At 37.9% G+C, this 27,289-nt stretch overlaps 2 protein-coding genes across 2 annotated transcripts in view; one reads left to right on the plus strand and one right to left on the minus strand.

The window, feature by feature from the left end:
- LOC139142020 (monocarboxylate transporter 10-like) overlaps positions 1-16,037 on the plus strand; it is a 35,222-nt gene extending 19,185 nt beyond the window's left edge. Inside the window, exons 3-5 of the mRNA XM_070711806.1 lie at positions 1,429-2,022; positions 8,079-8,448; positions 9,063-16,037. Of these exons, the coding sequence (XP_070567907.1) occupies positions 8,151-8,448; positions 9,063-9,496 (732 nt within the window). The 5' untranslated portion in view covers positions 1,429-2,022; positions 8,079-8,150 and the 3' untranslated portion in view covers positions 9,497-16,037. The remainder of the gene's footprint in view (positions 1-1,428; positions 2,023-8,078; positions 8,449-9,062) is intronic.
- A 1,209-nt stretch (positions 16,038-17,246) lies between these two features.
- Positions 17,247-27,040, minus strand: LOC139142031 (monocarboxylate transporter 10-like). Its single transcript, XM_070711829.1, has 4 exons — positions 26,767-27,040; positions 21,417-21,997; positions 20,192-20,573; positions 17,247-19,561 (listed from the first exon to the last, which is right to left on the minus strand). The coding sequence occupies exons 1-4, from the start codon at positions 26,942-26,944 to the stop codon at positions 19,353-19,355; spliced, it is 1,350 nt and encodes a 449-aa protein (XP_070567930.1). The 5' UTR covers positions 26,945-27,040; the 3' UTR covers positions 17,247-19,352.
- Between the last annotated feature and the right edge of the window lie 249 nt (positions 27,041-27,289).

Raw genomic sequence — 27,289 nt, forward strand, 5'->3', positions numbered from 1 at the left:
GACTTCGTCCGCGGGGACTAAAAAATTTTAAGATGTACATGTTTGTGTTTTTTGCATGAGTGTGTGCGCATTCTGACACAATGATTTCATGCTCAACGTCCCATGCAGTCAGTATGCATACCTGCATTTAAATTATACTTGTTGTCTTTCCAGTACGCCTACAAGAAATATCAAACGCAATGACTCCTATAGTTTTATTTATGACTCAGCACTTTGTCACAGGGGCACAAGCTGATGTCATTATAAATTGCTACATAAATCAAGCAATATCACGTTCACTCCCACAACACCGAGGGAACGTCTTGATATCGTCTTTGTATTTTCTGATTGATTCAAATTCCTGACGTTCACACAGCTTAACTGTCAGATTCCATCTTGTAATATCCAAGTTATATTATAAGACTCAAAGGCCAGACTGTATCATGCTGTGTTCCCTAACCATATTTCAATGACTCTCTCTCTTCAAGGCCTTCTATGAGTGTCAAAATGCCACGATATGTCACATATATACCATATGTGTGTAGCATTTGGTGTGTATGCCTGTATGTGTAAATATATAATATGTACATACATATGTGTGTGCAGCATGTATCTATAATAATCTACACGTGTGTGTCCTTAAACAGCTCCATTAAGGATGATTGTTGATCATTGAAGTTCAGCTCTGCATTGTTCAGAAATAATCTGCCTTTTGTTTGACCGATGATTGACCTGAACTGACCTTGGGTGTACCGTAGTCAGTTAGATGGATTGTATCAATGTCATTAATGTACCATAGACAGTAGTGTCTATACACTTGTACTTAATCAATGCACAATTTCCATATACACTGCAACTTGGAGAACACAACAATTTTGAAATTCTTCAATTTTATCAATAATTAATGATTTTCTCATATGAAAAAATACACAATTTTATTGCACCATTTGTAAGAAATTTGTATTTCATGTAATGTGACAGATGTACATGTCAAATTGATATCTGTACTGGTAGCATCAAACAGTATCAATCATAATAATTATTCATGATGACCTTTGACCCCTTCCAACCAAGGGGTTTACATGGTTTAGGTCGCCTGTACTTAAGCAGATTGCTGGAATTTTTCAAAGATGGCTGGACACTTGCGACTGATTCTGTGAAATTTTGCTGATAAAAAACATCAAACAAGTTGCTGATGACTCACACACCAAAAACTAAAATAACCTAACGCTGATTTGTATCTTCCCACATAACTATTATAAAGTACACTAAGATTTTTCACCGTCCCTGAAAACACCAGTAAGAAAACTAACTGATGTCATGGTCACAATATCAACGGAACTATATGAAAACAAACCATCCTCTGAGAGTATAGGTGAATTCTAAACTTTTATGTTTGAAAAACATTTCTACAAAATTTCTAATTTTTCTTTTCCATTTTCTTTGCAGCGTGGGTGGGTTCACTGACAGTAGGGTTAACATTCCTGTTGTCACCAGTGGCTAGTGTCCTGACAGACAAGCTTGGATGCCGCAAAACTGCCATCATTGGTTCCGTCATAGCTTTCATCGGATGCCTCGCAAGCTCCTTCTCCACGAGACTCGAACTTTTGTTTCTCACCTACGGTATTGTCCTGGGTACTGGATTTTCGCTGACGTATACGCCCTCGTTGGTAATCCTCGGGCATTATTTCAAAAGTCGCTTGGGTCTTGCCAATGGCCTTGTCACTGCTGGCAGTGGACTTTTCACAATCGTGATACCGATTGCGCTTGAAAAACTCGTTCGAAGATATTGGGCTTTGGAACACGCTGCGATTTATCAGTGGGCTCGTATTTCTCCTCATCCCGTGCGCGCTGACGTTTAAATCACTGCTCCCACCGGGGCTAAATTATGGATCCACCAGCAACCTCCAAGTTCAGAAAGGATTCAAAGGTTGGCTTTCCAGATACATAAACGTCCATATATGGAAAAACAGGAACTATATCATATGGTGTGTCGCAGTGCCTATCGGACTCTTTGGCTACTTTGTCCCATTTGTACATCTGGTGAGTATTTTACAAATTTTTTTTGTACTTCTCTGATCACATGTCCTTGGTTTCATCCATGTTTGAATTCTGATATTCGGCCAACATATGGGGACAGAGTTTTTGCCAAGGTATATGTAGCTTTGTGAGTTGGTAAACTTGAAAAGTAATGCTCCACTTTAAGAGTCACTTTTTTTGAATGATTTGTGCTTACAGTGCAATTTATTGCAGCTGCAAACACTCAAATACTGGTAACACTACTGAAAATGAATGTGTGTAGATGTGTATGAGAATGCATGTACACACTTGTTGCTCAAGGTTGTTTGAAAGAACACACAAACTAATGAAACAGGAGAAATACAAGCAAAGTTTACTGCAAAAGATGCTACAGATCTTGTTTATGTGGAACTCAATGAAAGCCAAATATTGACAACTTTCATGAGTTTCAGAGTGCAATTACAAAATAAACTTCTTGAAATTTGATGGAAACGTTTGATGATGATGTCACTATGATATCTGTCAGTGTTGCATGCAGCTTATAGTCTGAGCGATAAATGTCTTTAGTACTATGATTCATTGTTACACTAGCAGTCACCAGCAAAGCGATGTTTTTATGTCATTCTTGCATGCACCATTCAAATTTGTAATCTAAAAATGCAGACAAATATTTATTTTTGCATATTAATGAGAGAACAATGACATCATTATGCCCTATTATGAAGATTGGGATTGGTGTAGAAATCCGCAGGATAGTGCAGTCTGGTATAGCTATTTATCTGTGACAAACCTCTTCTTTTGATATCTTTCATGGAAAAAATATTCACAGAGATTACAACTCTTTCAGCTTTTAATGTATACCGGTATGTTTTTGAAAAAGTGGTCCCTTTTGAAGGTATTTTGTACATAAAGTATCAGAAACCATTTTAATAATATTGTTTGCTTCAAAGAGATAAAACTTTATTTTGCAAAGAATGCGTATTTCAGTGAACTCTGCGGTACAACATACACTAGTACGGCTGTTTATACAATGAAAACCTCCTATTTTGATAAGCCCTTTTATACAAGATAAATACACTTTCCACTCTCAATTGTGTTTTTTCAAACAAAAGGCCATGTTGGAACTTATGGAAATATGTTTGTTGTAAAAACATCCATGAATACTTCAATGGTTTGCTCCAAGTATGCAAGACTTTGTTATGAATAGAATTTAGATAGAATTTATCAGAGCAAAAGTGACGGATAAAGATTGAAGCTTTGATATTGCTGTCGTACAATGTCAGTGTACAGGAGTTTATTTCACAGTTTGGGACTGGTATTTGAAAACAAGAACTGGTGATAGCTTGCTGGTCTTTTTACAGTGTGGAGAATGTGGATTGTGTTAGCACAGAATCAGGGGTTAGATATTGGTTTGGTTGTGGTGAATAATAACCACACTGTGATGGGATTGGAAACTTTACATGACAGCTGTTGACAGGAAATCCTGTCAGTATCAACTGTGTGGTGAGGTTTTAATGAAACTTGAAAGTCATCGCTATGGAAACAAACAAACAATTAACATATAAGCTAACAAATATGAGTCCATAAAAAGTTATCAGAAAAGGACAATACTGGTGGCCTAAGTCTTTTTCCCAGCTCCGGTATTATTCCCTATAACAGGATACAGATGATTCCATATGACAGGACACGGCTGTTGCTAATACCTTTGAATGTAATAATAGAATACTCACGTACAGACAATTGTATGGGACTTTTTCCTTCATTTTTTTATTCATTCTTTCAAAATACCACTTTTCTATCAGATTTTTTGATTTCTAATGTGAACTAGCTAGCATTGCTATATATGGAATACCATAAATGTCAGTTAAAGATAAGATTCAGGCGTTGTAACCTTTTTTTTCAATGGGATGGTGGGATGTTGAATCTGTTGGATTGAACTTTTCACCCCTGAGGTACATGTCGCGTAATTTTGTCCTGTTTTTCAAAACAAGATACAAATACTTCTGTAACCGTGGTGATTATAAAATATCACTACTCTACCAGGCTGGCACGTTTCTTTGATAAATCACGATTTATTAAATTTGGTGAAATATTGACCGAATCGCCGACATAATGTCTATCAAAACAGGTCACCTGAAATTTTGTTATCTTCCCCCGATGAACTCACCTATATTTACATTGTTCTAGTTTAGTCATAGATACTAACAGTGTACCTGGAATCTAACTGTACATTAAAAGCTTTGCTGCAGATCATTTGTCGCCAAAGTTTGGTAAATACATGTAAAATTATATGAATCTCCATCTAGTGTCAGTTTCTTTTATCATTTTTTGTATAAAGTGAATCAAACCACTGTAATTAGTCTTACAATGTAAACAGAAAAGAGCAAATCATGATATTAGATTTGCATAATTAAAAAAGGTAAAAAATTTGCATATCAAGGAAAAGCTGGCAGTTTGCAAATAATAAAATCACAAAATTATATCTGCTATTACAAAAACTTCAAAAGGTCAAATACCAAGATTTTGTTTCACGTTTGATTTCTGAAAAAAATTTTCAAATTGTTACTCGCGCACAGGCCAAAAACAAGATGGCGTGACCAGGTCAAAATGTGATAAGCTGGTCAATTTGTAAAGTTATGATTAAATTAGGATTTAACAGATATAAAAACTGGCCAATGTGGTAGTTTTGGAATCTTGATAGAGAATTGAAAAGTACCGGTAGGCTCCATAAAAGTGTTGCCAAAAATCTCAGTGTTTTTACTATGCAGTGTTTAAAGAATTTTCTTCAGCAGAGTTACAACATAGCCAAGCAATTTCAGGCAACAGATTGAAAACTCACCCCCCTCCTCCTCCTTCTCCTCCTTCTCTCTGAGACTGTCTCTCTCTCTCTCTCTCTCTCTCTCTCTCTCTCTCTCTCTCTCTCTCTCTCTCTCTCTCTCTCTCTCTCTCTCAAGTACTGCAGCGTCAGCAATATTTCATAACTCTGGGTTATTGACCCAAAGTATGAAATCATATCTGATCTGACACTATCTGGAATGCTAATAACAATGCAGATTATCACAGAATTGTCCAACTGGAATTTTCCCACCGGAATGAGTTCACAGCTGACGTATCACTGGATTTTAACAACATCTGTTGCAATCTTAATGCTATCACTTGCAAAAATGCTAAATTATTTATCGTGTTTCACAGTTTCCACTTTGCAATATTTCAAACACAAACAATAGGATGGACAAATGTGCAAGATTTCTCAGAATCCACCAACCACCTGTTGTATGTGTATGAGAGTCCACAACACTGCACTGAAAGTTTAAAACAATGAGGCTCAACCATACTTTTATGGGGAGAGGAGAATACACACACCAAGATGTTTATGAGGGATCTCTGAGTCTGAGTGGGCAAGTGGGCATTTTTAGTTCATTTTACCAGGTAGGGATAGGGTATGATTTAATTTTTCCCTCAGTGGATGAAGAAATTTTTCTTCTGTCGTTTATAAGATAACAAAACAGCCTTGCAGGTGAGCATGCAAGGATTTGGTTGTTCCAGATCTTTACTGATTTGGTTTTGGCAAAATCATGTGAAAGGGGGAGGGTGATGGAGCGTGCACAGTGAGTAGTAGGGAAATCTAGAGGGCGAGAGGGGGAATTTTTCAAATCATACAGTGAGTTGTGCACTGCCTTCAGTTTTAATATCATTTAGAGAACCTCAGTGTACTTGTGTGTGAAAACACCTCTGGTCACAATCAGTCAAATCAGTTGCTTGGCTGGCCCTGGGGTCACAGGGCCATGTAAGTTCTAAACCACAAGTGGACAAGAACTTTGCTAGTTTGAGTGGCCTGACCTCGTTTATGTCAAAATCTACCGTGGTAATTGTAACAATGACTCACATATCAAATATCGCAGTTTGCTTAAAGGTTTATTTGGCAATTTGCTAGCATGTCTAGATAAGCATTATCTGTCTTAAGTGTTTGCACAGATATGGGTGAAAGACTTGTCAATACAAAGATTGATTTATTTGCCATTCACAGAAAAAAATACTCGGGTAACCCTTACACACACTGAGATGACAGCTTACATGTTACATCTTTGACATACAGATGATAATATTCATATCAGTCCATACGATGGGTGTTTTTTCACCTGTTTTGTGTGTGCTAGTCAAACACTGTTCAAATGTTACTAGGATAAATGCAAGCAAACACTGTGACCTGTAAAGGTACTCCGTGTTGTTGGATAATATCCCCTCCACATTTGATGCTTTGAAGGAAGTGTATTCATGCTTTCATTGATTTAGAGATAATTCATAGGAAAACCAATTGTCACAAAGGTCAATTTGGTTGGTCAATTTCCTGATGAGGAAAAACTTCAAATTAACCAAATCATTTCCCCAGCTTAAATTAGTTTGTGACTCAAAAATGAAGGACTTAAACATTTCCTGTAACTTTTTCATGCAAACTTTAAACAATTCTCTTCCAAAATCAAGAATAAATATCAGGGGTCATCATGCAAATTTTGATTAAAGAGAAACAAATTTTCCAATACTTTATACTGACATATGAAATTCCAAATGTCAGCCATTCCTGTGTAAATGCTGTGGGGAAATTTTTTTTTTCAATTTTCACAAAACTAATGAGCCCCACAAGTGGTAGACCAAAAAAAACATTGTAAAAATTGTGAGTGTGAAGATCTGTCCCTGGGGCACATATTCTACCTAAAAAAAGCAAGGTTAGAAAAAAAAGCAAGGGCAATTTTTCCCTGAATAAACATTTTACTGAAATCAAAGTTTGTCCTTGCGGTTTCTGAGCTGTCATGTTACAACAGTGTGATTCAGCTTGTTTTAAGTGAAATTGTCATCTGCATGCATTGGCAGCCCCTTCACATATTTAGGAATAAAGCATGGGTTACACTGACCTATATTCTTCAAGGTTTCTATTTTAATCGGATCCTTTTATTGGGAATAAACTCAGGACCTATCTCAGTCAATGTTGATTTAAGATTGCAACCCTGACACTATCACCTTGCAATCCTGACATACCTTTGCTTTACGTCATCTGACACCAGCCTTGCACAGATCACATTGCCAATCACCTGACATTTGTATTTGTCACATGACATATGGCATGACCAATTGGAGATTGGTTGTAAATTCTTTGAACTTGTGGGTGTCTGTGTTGCACATCAATTCATCACATATCCCCATCAAGGCCATTGAATTTATGCTCTTTCTCACATTTTTCTGAAATGTATATTCATAATACCAATATATTCATAATACCAAGGAAAATACTGACAAAAAGTGACAATGTTTAGTACCATATTCATGTAGCAGGTATATTTTGTCATATATCAGCTGTGTACATGTAATTCATTCCATTGGAGTTTTAAGTTTATCATAGGAATATATGAACAGATACTGCACTTTTTTGTGCTGAGAATTTCCTATTAGTGCAAGATGCGAGGTATAATGATATTCAAATATGCAGATTATAGTAATGAGCATTGTTTCGGTATTAAAATTCTATGCTAATGACCCTTAATCAATGTGGAATATTCATGTACCTCAGATCTTGCATTGTATAAGAATTTCTATTCAAATATTCTGTATTTTTCTCTTGTACATAACCGCTGCCCCATCAAAATCTTTTGTTGCAGAAAAGGCCCACAAACACTTTAGGAAACAATGCAGAGGGGGGGGGGGGGGAAATCCAATTTCTTGGTGATTGAGGGGTAAAAATTTGGCCTTGTAGAAAAAAATAAAAAATTCACAATTCTCAATATTCTGGTCACTACAATTTCATTATTTTGAACAATAGATTCTGTACCTTCATTGAAGCAGTGTTAGAATTTGTCATGAGCAGTCTACTTCTTTTTAGCATGAGAACAGCAAATGACATAATGACATAATGACAACGGGTCTTTTTCCACTTTTACTGATGAGCCTGAAAGCACATACAACAGAGCCAATATTTGTTACGGGCATTGCTGTTTGTTTAAGAAAATTATCCTGGTATACTATAGATGGACCTGCTGAAGCAATCCCTTTTCTACTCTCACAACATCTTTTTTATTTCTTTTCATTAGATCAACCATTTGAAGAATGTCTTGCCAAGTGCAAATGGAGCGATTCTGATCGGCGCTTTGGGTGCCACATCCATGGTTGGCCGATTGGTGTTCGGCAAAGTGGCCGACATCCCGAGAGTGAACCGAGTGGTCCTACAGCAGGTGTCCTTCCTGGCTATCGGCGTTATCAGCACTCTCATTCCAATCGCTGCCTCGCATTTTGCCAGCATCCTCAGCGCGATTCTCATCATGGGTATCTTTGATGGTTGCTTTGTCTGTATGATGGGACCAGTGGCATTTGACATCGTCGGCGCTGAAAATGCCTCCCAGGCTGTGGGATTTATTCTGGGTATTATGTCAATACCCTTGACTGTTGGACCACCCGTAGCTGGTAAGCTTACTTCAAATATCCTTTTGGCAAAATATGTGATTTCAAATCAACTAAACATATATGAGACACTTACACATTATTAGTATATTTTGATTGCATGCTACAGTTACGACTGAAAGATCCATCACTAGAGGGCGCTCTCTATGCTCCCCCTCTTACCGTAGAGAGTGCCCACGTACGTGTGACAGATCTTTCAGTCCAGTTGAACTTGTTTCTCCTGTGATGTTACTGAAACCATGCTGAATTTCATTTGAAGTTATACTCCACAGTGGATAATCTTCAAGATCAAAATATATTACACAGTATCCATTTGATTAACTTAAATACTGATCATTTGTTTGAATTTGGAAGTTATTTGGTAAGTGAATTTCTGAATTTTTTTTGGAAATGTCCTGGGTACAAGTGAAATCATAAAACTTCACATTTTTTAAAAAATAATTTACTGCTTTTTGTCACCAAGTTGAATTTTTAGAGTATTTCATCTGTACTAAGGACTTAAAAAACTGAGAAATTCAACTTGGTGACAAAAGCATTCAAATTTGTGCGCATTTGGCTGTAAATATGACTTGCGCCCTCAATGTATCATAAGTGATTCTTTTGTTTTTTTTTCACAGGTCTAATATACGATGTGACTGGGTCGTATAACCTGGCATTCATGCTGGCTGGTGCCCCACCTATCATTGCAGCCTGCATCCTGTTCCTCATAAGACCTGTTGAACACATTACCCACATGCCGACGTCGCAACCACTGGAATACTTACAAGTATCCAGGGAAGACCTGCTGGATATTGACACTGACACCACCAGACGATGGGAAATCCGGCATCATTTAACACCGGCACCAAGTCATGACAACATTCTCCAGCCAAACGGGATTAATCACCCGCAAAAGATGCCGAACGGCGTTGGCAAGTCTCGCGATCAACAGCACAGCGATCTTGCTGAAAAACTCTTGAAACAGCTCAATGGTCACGCCCAGCATTCATCGTCGCATGGCACAGACGAAGCCGAGTTGCTGTTGGTCTATGACATGGTAACAGTGGTTTGACCACATTTAAGATTCTGTGTTTTCCAATGTCTGTTGAAAATTAAATCATCAACATGCAGGCAGCACAGATGTCTTCTCAGTGCGCTATCATTAAGAGAGATTTCGGGACAACAATGATTTACAATTGGGTCTCTTACCCACTATTATGCATCTATTACTTTCTTTAACTTGCCTTGTTACATCATAATTTCCTTACACTTAAATCTTATGGTGCTACCTGGGAGTTGAAAAGTTGGGGATCTCCCCTCAAGTCCAGTAACCACACTGTAAACAGTATGAGAAGCAAATGAAAATCAAAGAAGCTTTTTAAAGACTTACTACGATGTAATACAACTGTATATGCAAAACAATGATATCACAGATAGGCTACATGTATGTCAGTTCAGATGAGGAGTATATGTGACCAACAGAATGGTAGAGCGCCACCATGAGTCTAAAAGGTTTCAAATCTGCTCTTTTCTGCTAAAGAGCAGAAACCACATGTAACTGTGCCTACTGATGTGCTGTCCACCGCAAAATATTTCAAGAAGTAAAGTTGGAAGGGCATATTGAGATGTGGGGACGATAGGGAAGTACCAAACAAATGCCATCAAATTTCATTGTAAGATAGGATAGGTAATGGTAAACAAAGTGCTGGGCAATTATGCAATCAGATATAAAAACAACTCATTTTAGCACAAAACACCCAAAAGGCAAATTGTTCCAGTATGTTGTCTGATCTACAAACCCACTATATCTACATGGTATGATCCACTGGATCATACAAAGTGTATGGGCATAATATCCCTGGGCATAATATCTCATGGGGTTAGTAGTATTTGACAGGTTAGCTAGCTGGTTTCTGAGAGAATACAGTTAGTATCTTACATACATATAGTGATAGATACTGGAGCAGCAGTTTAGCTGCCCTCCTGAATTGTCTTGACTTGTTTCTACAATGTGATGAGGAAATTAATGAAGCAGAGCCATACATATCACAGTGATTTTCCGGATACATCAGTAGAGTACATGAAAAAGCAAACTTGACAATGCTACTTCTATGCCAGCATAGCAAACGAAAAATCTTACCAATGTAGTAACAGTAACCATGGCAACATGTGCCTATGATGATCTATTTCATACTTTACGCAAAGCATAAATATTCCATACTACAGGGCATAACTGGGTTAGAAGGGTATTAAAATGGCTTCATAAATGAAGAAATATCTACCTTTGGGAATATTTCTCATTGAAAGTTTCATTCAAACTTGTAAGAGTACTGTGTGTCAGGTGTTGTATCTATAGGAATATTTATCTGAAACAGCTATATCCAAAAAAGTATTTGTGAGAAGTGATCTGTAACTGTCATTTTACAGCTTGACAAAGTCAATGGTGACTTTTAATCAAAGTAACTATTTCACATGGTTACGAGGATCTGAGAAGGGTGAGGTTAAACTGTAACTGTGCAATGATTTTCACTTGCTTGATATAAATTCCAAGAGCAGTGACAAGGCCTTTTTTGAAAAAAATGGCATCACATGGCTAAAGTATGAGATAATATTTATTATCATAATCAAGAAAATTATTGGATGAAAAAAATCTTATCGAGAACTCCAGGTTTTAGCCAATCAGTATTAGGTCATAAATTATGTAAATTTATTCACCTCAGAACCAATAGCCTGCTGGCATGCTAATGAATATTTAATGAGGTTAGTATATAAACTTGCTGACCTGATTTCAGTCTTTCTCTTTTAAAGTTATTGAGGAAAGTTGATGGTTAAGATTTTTGAGAGGACTTTTTCTTTTTTCTGTATAACATGGTAGATGAGTACAGTGGGCAATTCTTAAACACACTTTGTGACATCAGTGGCTAGAATTTTGTAATGTACTACAGGAAAAAGCAGTACTCATAAAATACAAGGTTATATTTCAGCCTTCTGTTTTTAATGCTCTCTTCTATGCTAGATTACAGGGTTTTCCATTCTGGGATGCTCCTTAGATACCAAAGCCCCTATGACAGCGCCCTCAAGTGTAAAAAGTTGCTCCCGTTGTTTACTGAAAATACTGATTTATATATTTCGTAAACCATGCTACTGTCTCCATGGTGACCAGGAAATGAACTTCGCAAGCTATTCTGTGCAGCTGAAATGCATCCTGGGATAATACAGAGTGGGAAAGCCCTAGCTTACTTCAATAAGTGTTGATAGTGAAATTTTCATTCAAGTATAGTTTTTAATCCGGTATCTATTTTCATTAATATTACTGTAGTCTATTATGTACTTACAAGGAACAGCTTAGTACACAGATGTATGCTTTGTACTGATAAGGTTATAGTATCCCAGAATATAGTATATTGTCTCTAAATGCTCAGTTGAGGATTTCCAATCAATGATGTCACTTATAGGTAATTTATTACCAAGCGCTAACCTTAAATGAGATTAAACCCTCTTGGTGCTGACATAAACTCAGAGTTATACACCTATTTTGCCTTACCATACTCATTTTATAAAGACTTATATTCTTTTACGCTAAGAGACCAGAATATTGAAGAAAGCTGCAGAAAGTTATTTCTTATGAGGTAGTTAGCTTATCAAATTATAATGGAATGACTCATTTTAACAACTACTTGAACTTTTAGACTGTTTGATCCCGACTGATGAGACGCTCACTGTTGAATATTTTGAGGCATTCTCGGTCATAACTGAGGGCACCCTCAACAGAAGTTTATTGGTTTAAATTCGACTTTTGTTTCACTGCCTAATTAATCTCAAACACAGAGTACTTTGACTATGTAAAAGTATATGCGTGAGATGTACACACCTGTACTTCCACCTTATCAAAATGTGAACGAAAACATGGCGAGTTCACCATCAAGAATGATGGTGACCTTGCCATGTAAATGATGTATATGACCACCTAGGCTACCAGATAATATGAGCTGCGGCTGCCTGTCAAGTTTGTCAAGGGTGATATGGCCGCAATCAAAGACAGCTAAAGTAGTACATTCTCATAGGGAAATGAAGTGATTGAGTAAGTGATTTGACCAAAAACGTGTGTTTTTGTGAGCAAGTTTTTTAATATCGATACAGCAAAATCTTTTCGTTCATTGTAAAGGTGATGTGCAAATGTGATATCATTTGCATATCATTTGCATATCATTTGTTATGCATAATAAATGATATTGTTTAATTTCTAGGGAGAACACTAAAGGAAACAACACTGCTATTTGGCGATTTTCTATTCTGTGAAGTGTAAGCTCAGTTCTTGGTTTTATAAGGGAACCAAACTTTTGATGACAGTTGGTATCATTGTCGGCCAAAATTACAAGGTGTAAAGCTGGCAGCAGATTGGTTATAATATATTCATGGCTAATAATTCTGGACTAATTAATCAACACACATCTAAACATTTTTTCCACTGTGATAGGGGAGCTTTTGATAGTTACCTCCATTTTCATTGGCTGTTCACTGTGAATTTTCAGGAAAGTACTTTACATATTGAATATCAGGACAATTACTTGGATAGGGGGTTGCCAGTATACTCCACATCCTGGCTCTTCGGGCTATATAATCACACAATTATGCAGTTTGAAAAAGACAAATGATTTTGCATTACCTCCATCACCGGTGCTAGACAAATAACATGGATGACCTTTGACATGAAGCTCATGGGAAAAATCGTGTGTATGTGGTCCTAAACTCGGGGAAATTTTGTAATAATTACATATATTTACATAAATTGTGGCTCTGTAAAGACAATGGACTCCACAGTTTTGAGTTCATGAAGATTTCAACGGGCTATGTGATATGACAATTTTTTTCCATCATTTTGAGATGTGCATGCTATTAGACTTTGTATAAGCGTACAATTCCATGTACTGCTAAATGCTGTCAAATTCCCATTGCCAAGTGGTCTGCCTTTAAGCATGATGTTAACTCCACAAATTTCATCTATACCGATTTCTATCACATCAATTTCCCCTGCATTCTAAACAGGGAATGCCTTTAGTTGATTGACGAACAGCGAGTTGCAGCCATTGCGTGGCTTGAATCAGAAAATGACATTTACCTGATTTGAAAAGAATATTTACTGCAGTGGTAGTGGTGCCAAGCAAAATACTAGTAATACTTGACACACCGAAATTGAAGTTTGTTTTAACACCCTTGTGTACATTGATTGGTTGGGTCAAATTAATGTAACAGGAGTTCAAGGGTGAAAGGTTAAAATATTTCTTTCATCTTTTTTAACTCCTGCTGAATGATTGTATTGTATTTGTATTGATTGTATTGTATTTGGAGTGACAGCATTTGAGGATACTTGGCATGTATGGTTACTTTTGAGCATTTCCTTGATATGTATCATTTGTAACTCTATTTTTGCTAGCTCTGTTATTAATGTAAACCATTTTGCCTTGGTGAAGTTGGAACTTTCAGACTTTTGTGAATGTCTGGAGATAAGGTTTTAAATTTCAGTGCCAAGTAAAATAATTTTTAAAAACTTGTTTTAAATTTGTCAGATGCCGATTGTTTTAAAAAATTCAGTGATCTGTATTTTTCTTTTATTGGCTTTTTTAAGGATGCATTATATGAAATGTGCAATTTACATTCAAAATGTTAGGCATTGGATGATGGAGAAAGTGTCTAAGATTTGATGGGCAGTTACTGGATAGAAATACTGTCACTTTCTGGGGTCTGTGCTAATCTAAGGTCAAAGGTTGTACATCCTGGTACTTAAAGACTGCTGCATACTCACACTGTTAGAAATACTCTTTAAGGTAGAATGTGCCTCGGGGACAGATATTCAGACTATCTATTTTTTCTGACACTTTTCTGATCTACAACTTGTATGGACTCATATTGAAGCTCTTGGAATAAATAAAATTTCTAGTCTTATTTTTGTGAAATTGGAAAATTTAATTTTTCCCCATAGGACTAACACGAGGATGTCCCCCATTATGAATTTTAAATAGCTGTAAATTTAAAGTAATTTGTTTCTCTGGTACCAAAGTTTACCAGGTGACCCCTGATTTTTATTCTTGAATTTGAAAGAGAATGACCGAACGTATCATTGAGGAAAGTTTTGAGCAAAAATTTAAGTCTTTTACTTTAGGGGCGCATATATTTATTGTTTGCAAAACATATATTCAGTTACTCCATGGAGATTCTGTGATTCCTGCTTAAAACATTGAAATCAAAGTTTTAAACAATCTGTAACATCACTGAGCTTCATTGGTCTTGTCACAGTGGTCTCATCTTGGCTGAATTTCAATATAGGGCATTAGGTACCAGGATGTATAACCCTTGAACTTTGACCACACCATTTCTATGACCTTTCCAACATACACAGCTTTTTCAGAAATTACACTGTAACTATCCAATATTGAGAGGCGGAAAAAATTGTAGAAAGGGTATTTCACAGAACAACTTGTAATGAAGAACACCTTTAAGTATTTACAGAGGAATATTTCATGTATGGTGACAAGATAATGATGTGTGATCATGCAAATGAGTGTATTTTCCATGTGCTTTAACTTGCTGTCGCAGTTTGTGAAAAGGTTTTTAATGAATGTTGGTGTGTACTGTCAGCCTTTAAGGTATTTCCTAATTTTTGGCAGAAATGTCCAAACTTGCCACAATCTCAAAATTTAAAAGATAATTATATTTTAGATGTTTAAAATCTAAAAATATAGCAGAACAGTGTTTAACATGTTAGATGTCTGGATGCAGCATATATACCCTAAGAGCAAGTATTAGTAAATTGTATCTGAAAAATTGCAAAAAATAAACCTACTGGTTGATTGGCACTATGCCAGAATTCTCGGTTGATAAGCACACAATGCATGCCATTGATAACAAGGGAATAAGCCCTCTTGCTTGTTTATAATGTGGGGTTAAAAAAGCACTTGATAGACTGAATTAATTGTGAAGTTGTGTATTATTTTCTCTGTAGCTGTCATTCCTGCAATGAAATTTGTAAGTCCCAATGCAGCAGAGCATGGACTGTTTCATCGCAGAAGTGAAGGGTGTCACACCCAGCTACGTCGAGTCAGATGTAAATTTTTTGATTTCTGTTTTAAATGCCAAAGTTCATGCGTTCCTAGCCACAGCAACGATTCATAAGAGGTATGGAACCACCATTGAAAATTTTCTGTCGAATGGAAGCCCTGGCAAAACTTACAATTATTGTTACAAGACATAGGCATAGAAGTGAATGTGTCCCCCAATAAAATAAGTCAATTCGTCACAATATTCACACCAACGCGATGGCTAAGTTAGCTAAGTTTACAAATCAAATCAGTAGGTATCTTTCTTCCGAGATTAAACATATGTGAAGCCGATTTGAATATTGTTTTTGTCTATAATTTAGTGATACCGTGAATTTTGCGTCACTTAAACTGTACAGATATAAGTTGTGGCATGCTCTGTAAGAGTTGAACGTTAAGATTGAAAGAAAACGTCAGTTTTATATTGCTTGATTTTTTTCCAAATACGTGTAACATTTGCTGGGATTTACATATTGACTTTTGCACACGGTCAGACGACAATAAAACTGGTAAAACACATGCAACTTGTGGCGTCGATATATCGTTGATTTCCAAAAATGTACTTACCAACTGGCAAAAATTGCAGACTCTGTGACCGACCATTAGGGATAGTTGTCCAAACTGGCTAATGATAGGTACCCGCATGGACTACGCTGTGACCATGGATTCTACCTCACTTGTTGTTGTCTGTAATCTGTGGTGTCGTACGGTGCGGCAAGGGTCATGCAGGTCAACTGTAGCGCCCCCTTTTGGACTGTGTGATTTACTTTGTTTTTTAATGTATCGTACCACCCGTGGCCGTCTCAAGCAGTCCTTTTGTTTTCATCCATTTTAAAGCCCAAGCATGTTTTTATGCCATCTAAAGAACTTTGAGGGGAGGGCCAAGGGGGTCGTCCCGTCTGTGGCCGTGCGTATGCGATCCATACAATGGGTCTGTTGTGCAACACACCCCAACGCCCCTTGCACATATCCAAAATTCTAAAATCCGGCTGAACCGAAACTATCGACTCAGTGTGGCCGAAGTGAGACGAAACCAAAGTTTTATTTGGCAAAGTCTTGCAATGATGAGAAAGCTAAAAAATAATAAAAATGCATCAAATGTTGAATGTGTTTCACATTTGCCCGACATTCATATCGACAATTTCTGGGAAGAGGCAACATATCAACAACAACCCCCCCCCCCCACCCCAACCGCTGAAGGGACGACCCCCTTCCTTTTAACATCTTTATGGAAGAGTAAGTAAACAAAGTAAATATATGTTACAAAATAAACTGCTCCTGTACTCTAGTGATTGGATAGAGCCCTCTATGTTCAGATTCCCTCCGTCAAAGTTTAACAGATAAGTTTTGAATGTACACCACTCACTGTCCCCTGCTTGGCTGTCTTATTCATGCATCTGTAGTGAAGTACATAGAATCTGTTACATTTCTCCACTAAAATTTACCTTCCAATCGCTGTTTCTCTCTCTCTCTCTCTCTCTCTCTCTCTCTCTCTCTCTCTCTCTCTCTCTCTCTCTCTCTCTCTCTCTCTCTCTCTCTGTCTCTTCCTCTCTCTCTCTCTCCTCTCTCTCTCTCTCTCTCTCTCTCTCTCTCTCTCTCTCTCTCTCTCTCTCTCTCTCTCTCTCTCTCTCGTGTTGTGGTTCTGATTGATATGGTTGTTCCTAGAGCATACAAAACAACTTTCAAATGAGACAGTGGTGGGAAAGCGACCATAAAGCAAAGAAGTAACACCTTTAACAAGCACTCTTCAACTATTCGTGACACGCTTTATTCCTGCTGATTTCAATTATGAACAAACAAAGAAATTGAGGGCGTGCTAACCACAACATTTGTAAATGCTCTGAAATGATGGGGACACAAAACAAATCCGATGATTAACTCTGACAGTAAAGTTTGAAAATACGAGCTTTAATAGATCCTGTCATTCACATCAATTGTAAATATTGGTACTTTTACATGTTGCAGAATTTCACCCTGTCAATATACATACACCTAGATGATAATTGGTATTAAAATATACAAATCAGCCACAGATAGCATAGATAAAATGAAAACAGTGAAAGTAATTAAAACAAATATAAAGAAAACATAGACATACTAGTAAAAGAAAGCAAATAATATTGAAAATAGAATTATACTTGAATGAAAGGTACTGACAGGAAAATTTCAGGGCAGTGTTTAACATGTTATTGGCAAAATAGATACATTTATATTAAGTGTAAATGAAATTAAATTTATATGAAGAAGTAAATTATCGGTGATGCAATAAAAAATGCTCCCTTGTCCAAAATTTGATGGGACTACTCGTCATTTATTTGCTCAAAGAAGGTTTTCAGAATGCTGTATAGAAGGGAACTGCACTCATGGTAGCGGAGTATTTTGAATGTGAGTGCCCTGTTAAGGTATCATGCGCTTTGAAAGTGAAAGACTTAAACTTATGCTCAAACTTTCCTCAAGAATATTTCAACCATTCACTTTCAAAATAAAGAATACAAATTTAGGGTCACCGTGAAAATTTTTGAACCAGAGAAACAAATTACCCAAGATATACCGATATTTGAAATTCAAAATGGCCGCCATCCCTGTTTTAGCTCTATGGAGAAAAGTAAAATGTTCAATTTCGAGAAACTAATATGATGAAAAGATTTCTTATAGCAAGAACTTTAAAATGAACCCCACAAGTGGGTAGATCAGAAAAGAATTCTTTGAGAGTCAGAATATCTGTCTCCGAGGCGCATTCTACCTTAAGGGTGTGAAAGTGAGGCCCAAGCTGCACATTTAAAAAGACTGTGGGCACTTAACGAGGGACAAAAGTGGCATCAGGTTAGAGTGGGGGCCATTTGATAGTCTAGAGGTGGTCTGGATGACTGGCGATGATGAAATGAACAAAAAAGTCAGCAACGATCGGCATGACAAAAAAAACGGCAAAGAAAAAAGTCAATGAGATGATATTTTCTGGCAATATCTTTTTCAACTTTGGCGCGCCGTTGGGGTTCAGCTTTTGGGTTATTTCTTGGTGCTTCCTCGGGCCAGGCTGTTTGAGAATATTATAAATGCCCTGTTTCCTATTTTACATCTACACAGCTTTCGGGACGGTGAATTCAGAAGGTTACAACTCAAAAGTTTTGTTCTGGTCTTCGGACAGCTTCTTTTTCTCACTAAAAGCTTGTTGAAACACCCAGTTGACTGGGTTTGTAAACGTTCGCTTCAAGTATTAAGCTAGCTAGTTTTATTTCTCACTAAAGCTTGTCAAAATGCCAAGTTAATTTGGCATGTAAACACAGTCTATATCAAAGCATACCAAGAACGGTATTTGTTGACTACTACAGTTTGATTCTAAGTTCACAGAGTTAAAAAAATTCCAAGTGGATGGAGCCGGCTGGAAAAAATAATGCCACCTCATCAATCTTCTAAACCCCCCTGAATACCAAATGGTCTATCCCCTGGACCATCAAATGTTCAAAACTTTAAGAACAGAAGAAACTGAAAGTATGAGCAAACTGAGCTTAGAAGGTTACATTTTTCAGAATCTAAATGGTGCCTGGCAAGACCTACGTGTTGGTCTGAACCTAAGCGTAAATGCAAAATGAAATGGACACATCTGGTACAGATAGTTTAAGTCATAGAAACGATACGTTTCTCACTTTTATCAATGTAATGGACATAAGAAAAGAAGATTTGCATCAAGACATTACATGATGTAATCTTATCAGAAGGCCGGCCATGCTTGGATCAGCTGTGCTATAAACCCTTGACGCTTGACAGGCTTGCCCGTTTTTCAGCCATCGCTGTTTTACATCAATCCATAACCACTGACATCGTCCTTGGACACAGTTACACCGGCTCAGCTTGAGGTTCTGATGGTTTCCTTCGAAGAAGAGCTACCTGACCCGAGTTCTTCCTCCTGTCGACCGATGGCCTGGCCCGCTTCTCCTTCTCGTCCTCCAGCTTGATAAAACACATGATGAAAGCACCGATCACGGGTGGCACGCCCGCGAGAATGAATGCAAGGTTGTATGATCCGGTATTTTCGTAAATCAAACCTGGAAAAGGGGAGCAAACATCGGCTTAAATAAAATATTTGCAGTAATTACATTTCGTGACTCAAATATATAAACGATGTGAGGCAACCGTACCCTATTTCTCCACGCAGGACAGATCTTTATGAACAATAGATGTTATCATTGCGAAGCCGGTCATCATCTATGCAACTATGGAATCGTTTCCATCTGTTTACAAACCTGAAAGCCCTGGTACTCAAAGCATGGATATTTTTTAGAGCGATGGATTAATAGTCATTTCCATCTAACTATTAACCTCAGGAATTGAGGACTCCTGTAAATAGACTCGTATCATGGATTGTTACGTTTATAGTAAACTTGCTCCAAGTCTGTGAGCATATAAGCATCAAAACGTATAATAAATTGAAGGACTAAACATTAGACCATCGCGCTAAGTGGTAGGCTGTTGCGTAGATCGTGGGGTGAACGCCTTGCTTGGCCAACCAGTAAATAACTTTGCTGCCGAGGAAAGCCAGGCGACTAGGGGCGAGTTTTCGTTTAGAGTGAAAAGGTTTCCGTCAAAGTGAATTTTTCCCTACTACTTTGTTATTTCGTGACTTTTCTTGTTTATTTAGCGCGTGCAATAGTATTCGATCGATCATCATGACTCACCTGCGAGCGGAGGCCCCGCAGTCATCGGCAGCGCCATCAATCCCAGGAGGAACCCAACGGCCTGCGAGGCGTTCTTGGCCCCGACGATGTCGACGGCGACCGGGCCGATCATGCACACGTAGCACCCGTCGAACAGTCCCATCACCAGTATGGCCACTGCCAACGCCGAGAAATGCAAGACCAGCGTCGGCACCAACATGCTGAAAAGGCCAATAGCAATCATGGAGAGCTGCTGTAACTCCACTCGGTTGACAATCTTCTTCACTCGTGGATAGTCGGAGATGTGACCGAAGAGATATCGTCCTATTAATGATGTAGCACCCAGCAGAACAATCAGGATCGTTCCATGGGCGTCCGGTAACAGGATTCTGACATAGTTGATCTACAAGAACGAGTAAAAAAGAATAAGAAGTTGGAAATAAATTTAAGACAGAACGCGTCTCGGGAACAGATATCCGGACTCTGAATTTTTTTACAATTCTTCTCTGATCTACCACTTGTGGAGGGCTCATTTTGAGCTCTAGGAGTAAGAAAAACTTTCACCGGCTAAGTTTCACGAAAATTTTCATTTTCTGAATATTGAGTTAACTCAAGGATTTGACCATTTTGAATTTCAAATATCCGTAAATGTTATGCAATTTGTTTGTCTCGTTCAAAACTTTGCATGGTGACCCCTGATTTTATTCTTCATTTGAGAGAATGGTTAAATTTATTAATCAAATGAGGAAAATTTGAACACGAGTTTGAATCTTGTACAGAGGCGCTTACTACCTTAGCGTTGATGTCGTATGTCAGGATCATTTTGTGTGGCATATGTTTTATTGATAAAGAATGGCGACGTCACTTATGGCAAAATTATCGCAAAGGTAGCGGACAGTATGAAATCATTCTAGCAACTACTAGGATCAGAAGGTGATAGTCCCATCAAATTGATGTGAAAAAAATTCTGTTGGAAGGTGATCCCCTCTTTTGTCTGTTTTATTTATATTTTGATTTTGTAAGGTGTTGAAGGATTCATTGAAAAGAGTTGTAACCGTAAGATTCGTGCTTGCACCACTTCAAACTGCCACAACCTTTCTAAATTTACAACAGCAAAGGGGTAGTTTTTTTTGGGGGGGGGGACCGGGTCCACAATGTTCCCGCGACCCACCATACCCTAGCTTTCCGATCCATAGAAATTACTTTGGCCCTCCGAGTAGAAATTGTTCATCAACATTTGACTTACCAAATGAAAGAAAGGCACGAAATATCCTAAAGATGCAATTGGAATCGCTAAACACCACAGGCGGTAATTTCGGAGCTTCCAGATGTGCGGATTTATGAATTTAATTTTCTTGGCCTCGGCGTTGTCACAGTCCTCGGTCTCGTGGCTGCCCGGCGGGTGTTCGGGTGTCTTAAACGTCAGCGCACACAGGATGAGAAGGAACACGAGCAGGCTGATGATGCGCAAGGTGTGGTAGAGTCCTAACTTCATGCTCGTCTGGCGCATCAAAATCGGTATAAAAATGGTGAAGACGCCGCTCCCAGCGGTAGCGACGCCGTTGGCCCTTCCGAGGCGTTTGTCGAAGTACTGGCTGAGAATGACCAGTGAGGGCGTGTACACCAGGGAAAAGCCAATGCCGAGTAGACACCCGTAGGAGAGAAACAGCGCCCAGAGAGCCTTGGCGAAAGAGCTGGCCAGGCATCCAACAAAGGCTCCAACTGCACCAATCAATGCCGTTTTGCGACCTCCTATCGCGTCGACCATGATACCAGCCACTGGTGATATCATGAATACTAGACCAATGGCGATAGAGCCTATCCATGCTGGAAAAAAGAAGAAAGGAAAATAGCTGTAATTGCTGTTGATGATGTGTTCTTCTTTAACAGCTTATTGTGCGTATGTCAACATCCCGACCACAATAGCCTAATCTTTAATGATCAAACCTAACTAACTGCATAATTATGTGCCTATAAAATCGATGGTGTGAGCCGCTCATGAGTCGAGTATCGGTTCCATGCTAAATTTCAAATGTTTATTACCCCATTCAAGAACGTGACATCATTATTATCTTCACTTTTTAAATTTAATATTAATTTGATACCATTCATTGTGTAATGTAAGAGATCATGGATTATGCAGGTAATCTTGTAGTCTGCTTCATAGATGCATGTAAATGTGTATATGCACACCGCAAAATTGCTCTTTGCAGGCCTTGTACTGAAAGCATATTCCGAAGCCTAAATCTATGGCTGTGTTTGGATCCTTATGGTGCCTCTCATCAATTTTATTGAGGTTCACGGCGCACGTACAACTGAATGACATCAGACTTCCATGTGTCTTAGCATTTGCTGTGACAATGACATTGATCTCAAGTGAGTATTTTGTATTTTTTTTACCGTCCGAATGTCCCCGCCAAACTTTGACCTAATTAAATTTTTGGCCTTTTGGTCTAACGCGTATGAACACGGTCGGACCAGATACGGCTGCTATACACGTACACAATCTCCTGGATAGTGGAAAAACAATAATTTTGGTAAACAGTCATTTTTAATTCCATAAATAACGTGCATAAATCCTAATGTATAATTGCGATCAGAATAAAAAAAATTTTGGAACTTCTGAAACATCGATTCTGCACTGCTTCAATTTTAACTAAATCGGTGTTTCATGAAAAATATGCAACGTCGGTTTGGCTTTCAAGTTCAGCAGGTACCTGACTGCTGAGAGTCAGATCGCCAATCACGGAATGTATGAATGGCAGGGTCAGAAGATCAAGGCAATTAATCCGTGTGATCTGTTAGCTATTTTTATATCCCTCTCCACGCCTATCAGCGATGGGTTGGAACCATCTCACGCCGTATCGGCACACGGATGAGTCACAAAGATGAGCCAGTTGGAGGGGAGAGATATAAATATCTATTTGGTTCATCCCAAATACAGTCATTTTAGAAATGTCTTTGTTAATTTTGTAATTAACCCATAATTATGCTTTCAATTGATTTTGTAGGTTGCTTAAGTTCCGAAAAAAAAAACTGTCTGTATTGAGGCACTACCGTACGACCGCATCTCGTGAACTTTGTGTAGCATAGGCACAGTTGCAGGGGCCTCTCTGTGTTGGATTGACTTCGGTAGTGTTAAGATGACATAAGGACAAAACTAATTCACTGTTGATGTTTCTCAATAATTTCTCAATGTCAAAGCCTGCTATTTCAAGACGAATTCGTTAATCCATTAAGCTTTACGGAAACCCATAAGATATGACCTGAGTTTATCAAGCTGAACTGTGATTATTCAAAAAAATCGTAATAAATATCCACCTATTGTAACCTTTGAGTAAAGAAGCATATGCAGCCTGAATAATGGGCGATATTTTAGATACTACATTGGCATGTCACATGAATAGGGTTGTTTACCGTGCTCTGCGATATTTAACGGGATTTGATATGGCTGTACAGGCAGGACATTGTCTTATAACATGCGAGAATCGTTGAATCATCTACACTCGTGAGGGACGTACTGCAGTCATTGATTTTTCCGTAAACTATGCGGGTGACCTAAATACAGACAAAAGCTTACTTGTTTGCAATGGTTGTCATCCGATTGGTACATCACTAAACTCGAGGAGAGTTCACGTATAGCTAAAAAATATTTGCCAAATTTTACTATCCGTTTTTTCTAATTAATCCACATCTTAGCAGCTTTTTTAAGTTTAAGGTTGTGGTGATAAACAGGAAAACTTTAAAATGTTGGCTCTCGGAAACTTGAAGCGTTCATTCGCAGAAAAGTCACTTCTTCACACTGTAATGTACCACAGACCCTAAGGAAAGAAATCGTCCGGAGTGCTCGTCTGTTGTCTAGGGTCTATGACTGTACAAATGAAACGAATCCTTGGCAACGACACCAAGCCACGTGACTCCTCGACATTGGGATAATCTTATACGTGGAAGAGTCATCTCAAATAATGCTAGCGGTTTGTAACCATGGTAACGCCATAAGTGGAAACAAAACAACAAAACCACAGCAAACACTGTGGTCACACTCAGATCAATCCAACGCTCTCCACATAAGAACTGTCTCTTAACTTGACAAGCATCGCAAACATTAAATAAGGGTAGGGACAATGGCGGCTAATTTTATATCATTTGAATTGTTTCTTGATCGAAAACAAGCACACCCACTTTACATCTTGGAATCCAAAGTACAAACCCTTCACACACGAAGCATTTTGGACAACATGCAGTGTTGTTGTTAACAAATTAACTCTTATCCAGACTGAAATTCATTCAACAAAAACAGTGTACAGCTAGTACATTTCTACTGGCTTTGATAATTAGTTGAACAGTACAGTGAGAATTTCAACACCATCTTTAGAGTAGGACAAGAAACTGTATTTCAAGAACAGAACAAACATGGTAGAAAATACATAAAAAGTTACAACTTATTTTATTAAAGCACTGACTGAACTGTTCACATATTATTTAAAGGCTAACAGCTGTAATTTTAGATATTTTATTACTGTGATGTTTTGCATGTCTGACTCAATTACATTTTCTTGTTCTACTCCCCAAAGCATGTTGAGATATAGCCTGTACATGTGTGAACTGTACTGCTATTGTTGATTTTGGTCCCGCCTAGGAATCATATGTAAATAAAAACATTGCATTTTGCATGTATAGACGCTGAATTGACTGGTTAATATTTGGTTTTTAAAAACAAGAACTTGTAACTGACATTTACAACAGGAATAATGAAAAATAATCATCCACATTACAGCTTACTGGCCATTTAAGTTACGCTATTACACTGACTGTAGACTATTGGTTTGTCGTTGTCAAATATACTGTACTTCAGATCTCTACAATAAAATATTGGTATCAGTGATCAAAGCTAAGATACGTACGTGCACAGGCCGTTGTGGAGGAGGGACTGTTGTCTATGTAAATTTTAATTCGTATAAGAGTGGAATATCATCGCTTGATTTCATTTAGATAAATTCGCGCGAGGAAATCATACGTTTCCCAAGAATTTGTCAGAAGATTCTTTCTACGACTTGTATTTGAAACCTGTGTAACAATGACGTGTATGATACGCAAAGTTTGTATTGAGTTTAAGGATACTTGATGGTGATTTCACTTTTTCGTATTACATCATTTCCATTCAGATTTGTAATAATTTACATATTAAACAAACTACCCAAAATGAACACGGTCGCTACCTTATTGCCATTCATGATTGGAGAAACAAAAGCCAGGGTCATTGACAGGCTTAATATTCACATAGTTTCATTGGCTCTCCACCCCATAATTCAATAATTATCTAAACCATGGGCAACTTTGACATTAAATATTTTCGTTATCACATATCAAATCCAGTCTAGAAAGTTTGCGGTGAGCACGCCGCTAATTTGCATACAGGCATTGTATTTAAATAGCAGTACCATTTTGAGGAATTATGAAATATTTTCGAAATGAGAGGTTGATAATTAAATACATAATAGAAATATCATTGTTACGTTTTCTTGCAAGTACGTCTTATTATATTTTAGTTTGCACAATGGCATATATATTATTCGTTGGCTTAGCAAAGCAAGTTCCGTTCAATGTTGCTATAGGTTGCAGCAGTCACGCAAATATTTTTGTATATAGTCTGTGGCGGTAGAACACTTTGTACGTTTCTCAGTACAGAACCTTGGCTTTTAACAGCTGATATACAGAACCAACAATTATGCTAGATCAAAAACAACACCTGTTCACAAATTACAGCCAAAGATGGCATCAACTTCGTTAACATCAGTAGATTTAGCCTTGCATTCAACGTTCAAAATGCATTCCATGAATGTTACACCAGTTTAATGATTATTTTTCAAATTTACAAATATGTTATTGATTCCCAGATATTTCAATATTATTTCTTACAGAATACTTCTAGTCTATTTACATCGCCTTGCTATATAGTCTCTTTACATCAGTGGTCTTTCCCAGACAGTAAAATTATGATTTACACTTTGTCATCATTCGTAGGTTACTTTGAATTTCTTTGCGATATCTTGAGATTTGGATTATCTGCTACAATTGTTTACTGAAAGTTATCATACTGTGCAACCCTTTTATAAGATATTGAAATTGTCTATGATACCAGTGTACATGCAACTTTGGAAATCGTAATGGTTAAGGTAGTATGCGCCTCGAAAGTGAAAGACTCAAACTTCAGCTAAAACTTTCCTCAAGGAATCTTTCAACCATTCTCTTTCAAAATCAAGAACAAAAATCGGAAGGTAACCGTGCAAATTTTGGTACTAGAGAAACAAATTACTGAAGATTTACCGATATTTGAAATTCAAAATGGCTGCCATACATACCTGCGTTATATCTATGGAGAACAAGTATAATTTTTGGTTTTCGAAAAAGTAAGACAGTGAACATTTTTTCTTTCGCCGAGAGCTATAAAATGAACCCCAAAAGTGGAAGTTCAGAAAGGAATTGTAAAAGTTTGAGAGTCGGAATATCTGTCTCCGAGGCGTATTCTTCCTTAAAAATGTACGATTTAAAGAGACCTGGAAATCGCAGCCGTTCAAAGAGCGCGCCTTACTCACATGTTTTAAAGGCGTCAGCTCCTGACTCCACGAGCGTCGGGTCTTCCAACATCGCGACGAGCAGAACTCCGAACGAGTTCAAAATACCGAAAACCGTGCCATTGGTCCAAAACGAGGCAAAACACACCAGCCATGCCCAAGAACCCTCTGTTTGCTTCGACTTCTCCTCCTCGCCCATCGAAAACTTCGTTTGAAGACACTTGTGCAAATTGAATACAGAGTCACACAACACGAATTTCACTCCGAGCCATCACCTGGTGTTGATCAAAATGACGCCTTACCCAGATGTCGGACTGGTTATAATTTAACAAACAACCTAGATGGCTTATCGTCTTGTACGCGAGATAAAACGTGAATTAATGTTTTGGCTAATTATTTGAACTCTTATTATATGTGGAAAACAACGCCGCTGTGCGTAAGACCACAGACAAGGCGTTTTTCCTTGTCTGTGGTAAGACCGATCGGGGAACGAAGACTATGACATAGTTCAAAATAGATCTCTTCTTGAAATTTATAACCGTAA

Source organism: Ptychodera flava, chromosome 10 (genome assembly GCF_041260155.1).
Source record: "Ptychodera flava strain L36383 chromosome 10, AS_Pfla_20210202, whole genome shotgun sequence".
Lineage (NCBI taxonomy): Eukaryota > Metazoa > Hemichordata > Enteropneusta > Ptychoderidae > Ptychodera > Ptychodera flava.

Excerpts from the sequence above, each read along its gene's own strand:
- LOC139142031 (XM_070711829.1), bottom strand. The coding sequence starts at position 26,944 with ATGGGCGAGGAGGAGAAGTCGAAGCAAACAGAGGGTTCTTGGGCATGG. Across the intron at positions 20,574-21,416 it reads TCGTGCCTTTCTTTCATTTG|ATCAACTATGTCAGAATCCT; the intron begins GTAAGTCAAATG and ends TCGTTCTTGTAG. Across the intron at positions 19,562-20,191 it reads TGCGGGGCCTCCGCTCGCAG|GTTTGATTTACGAAAATACC; the intron begins GTGAGTCATGAT and ends CCCCTTTTCCAG.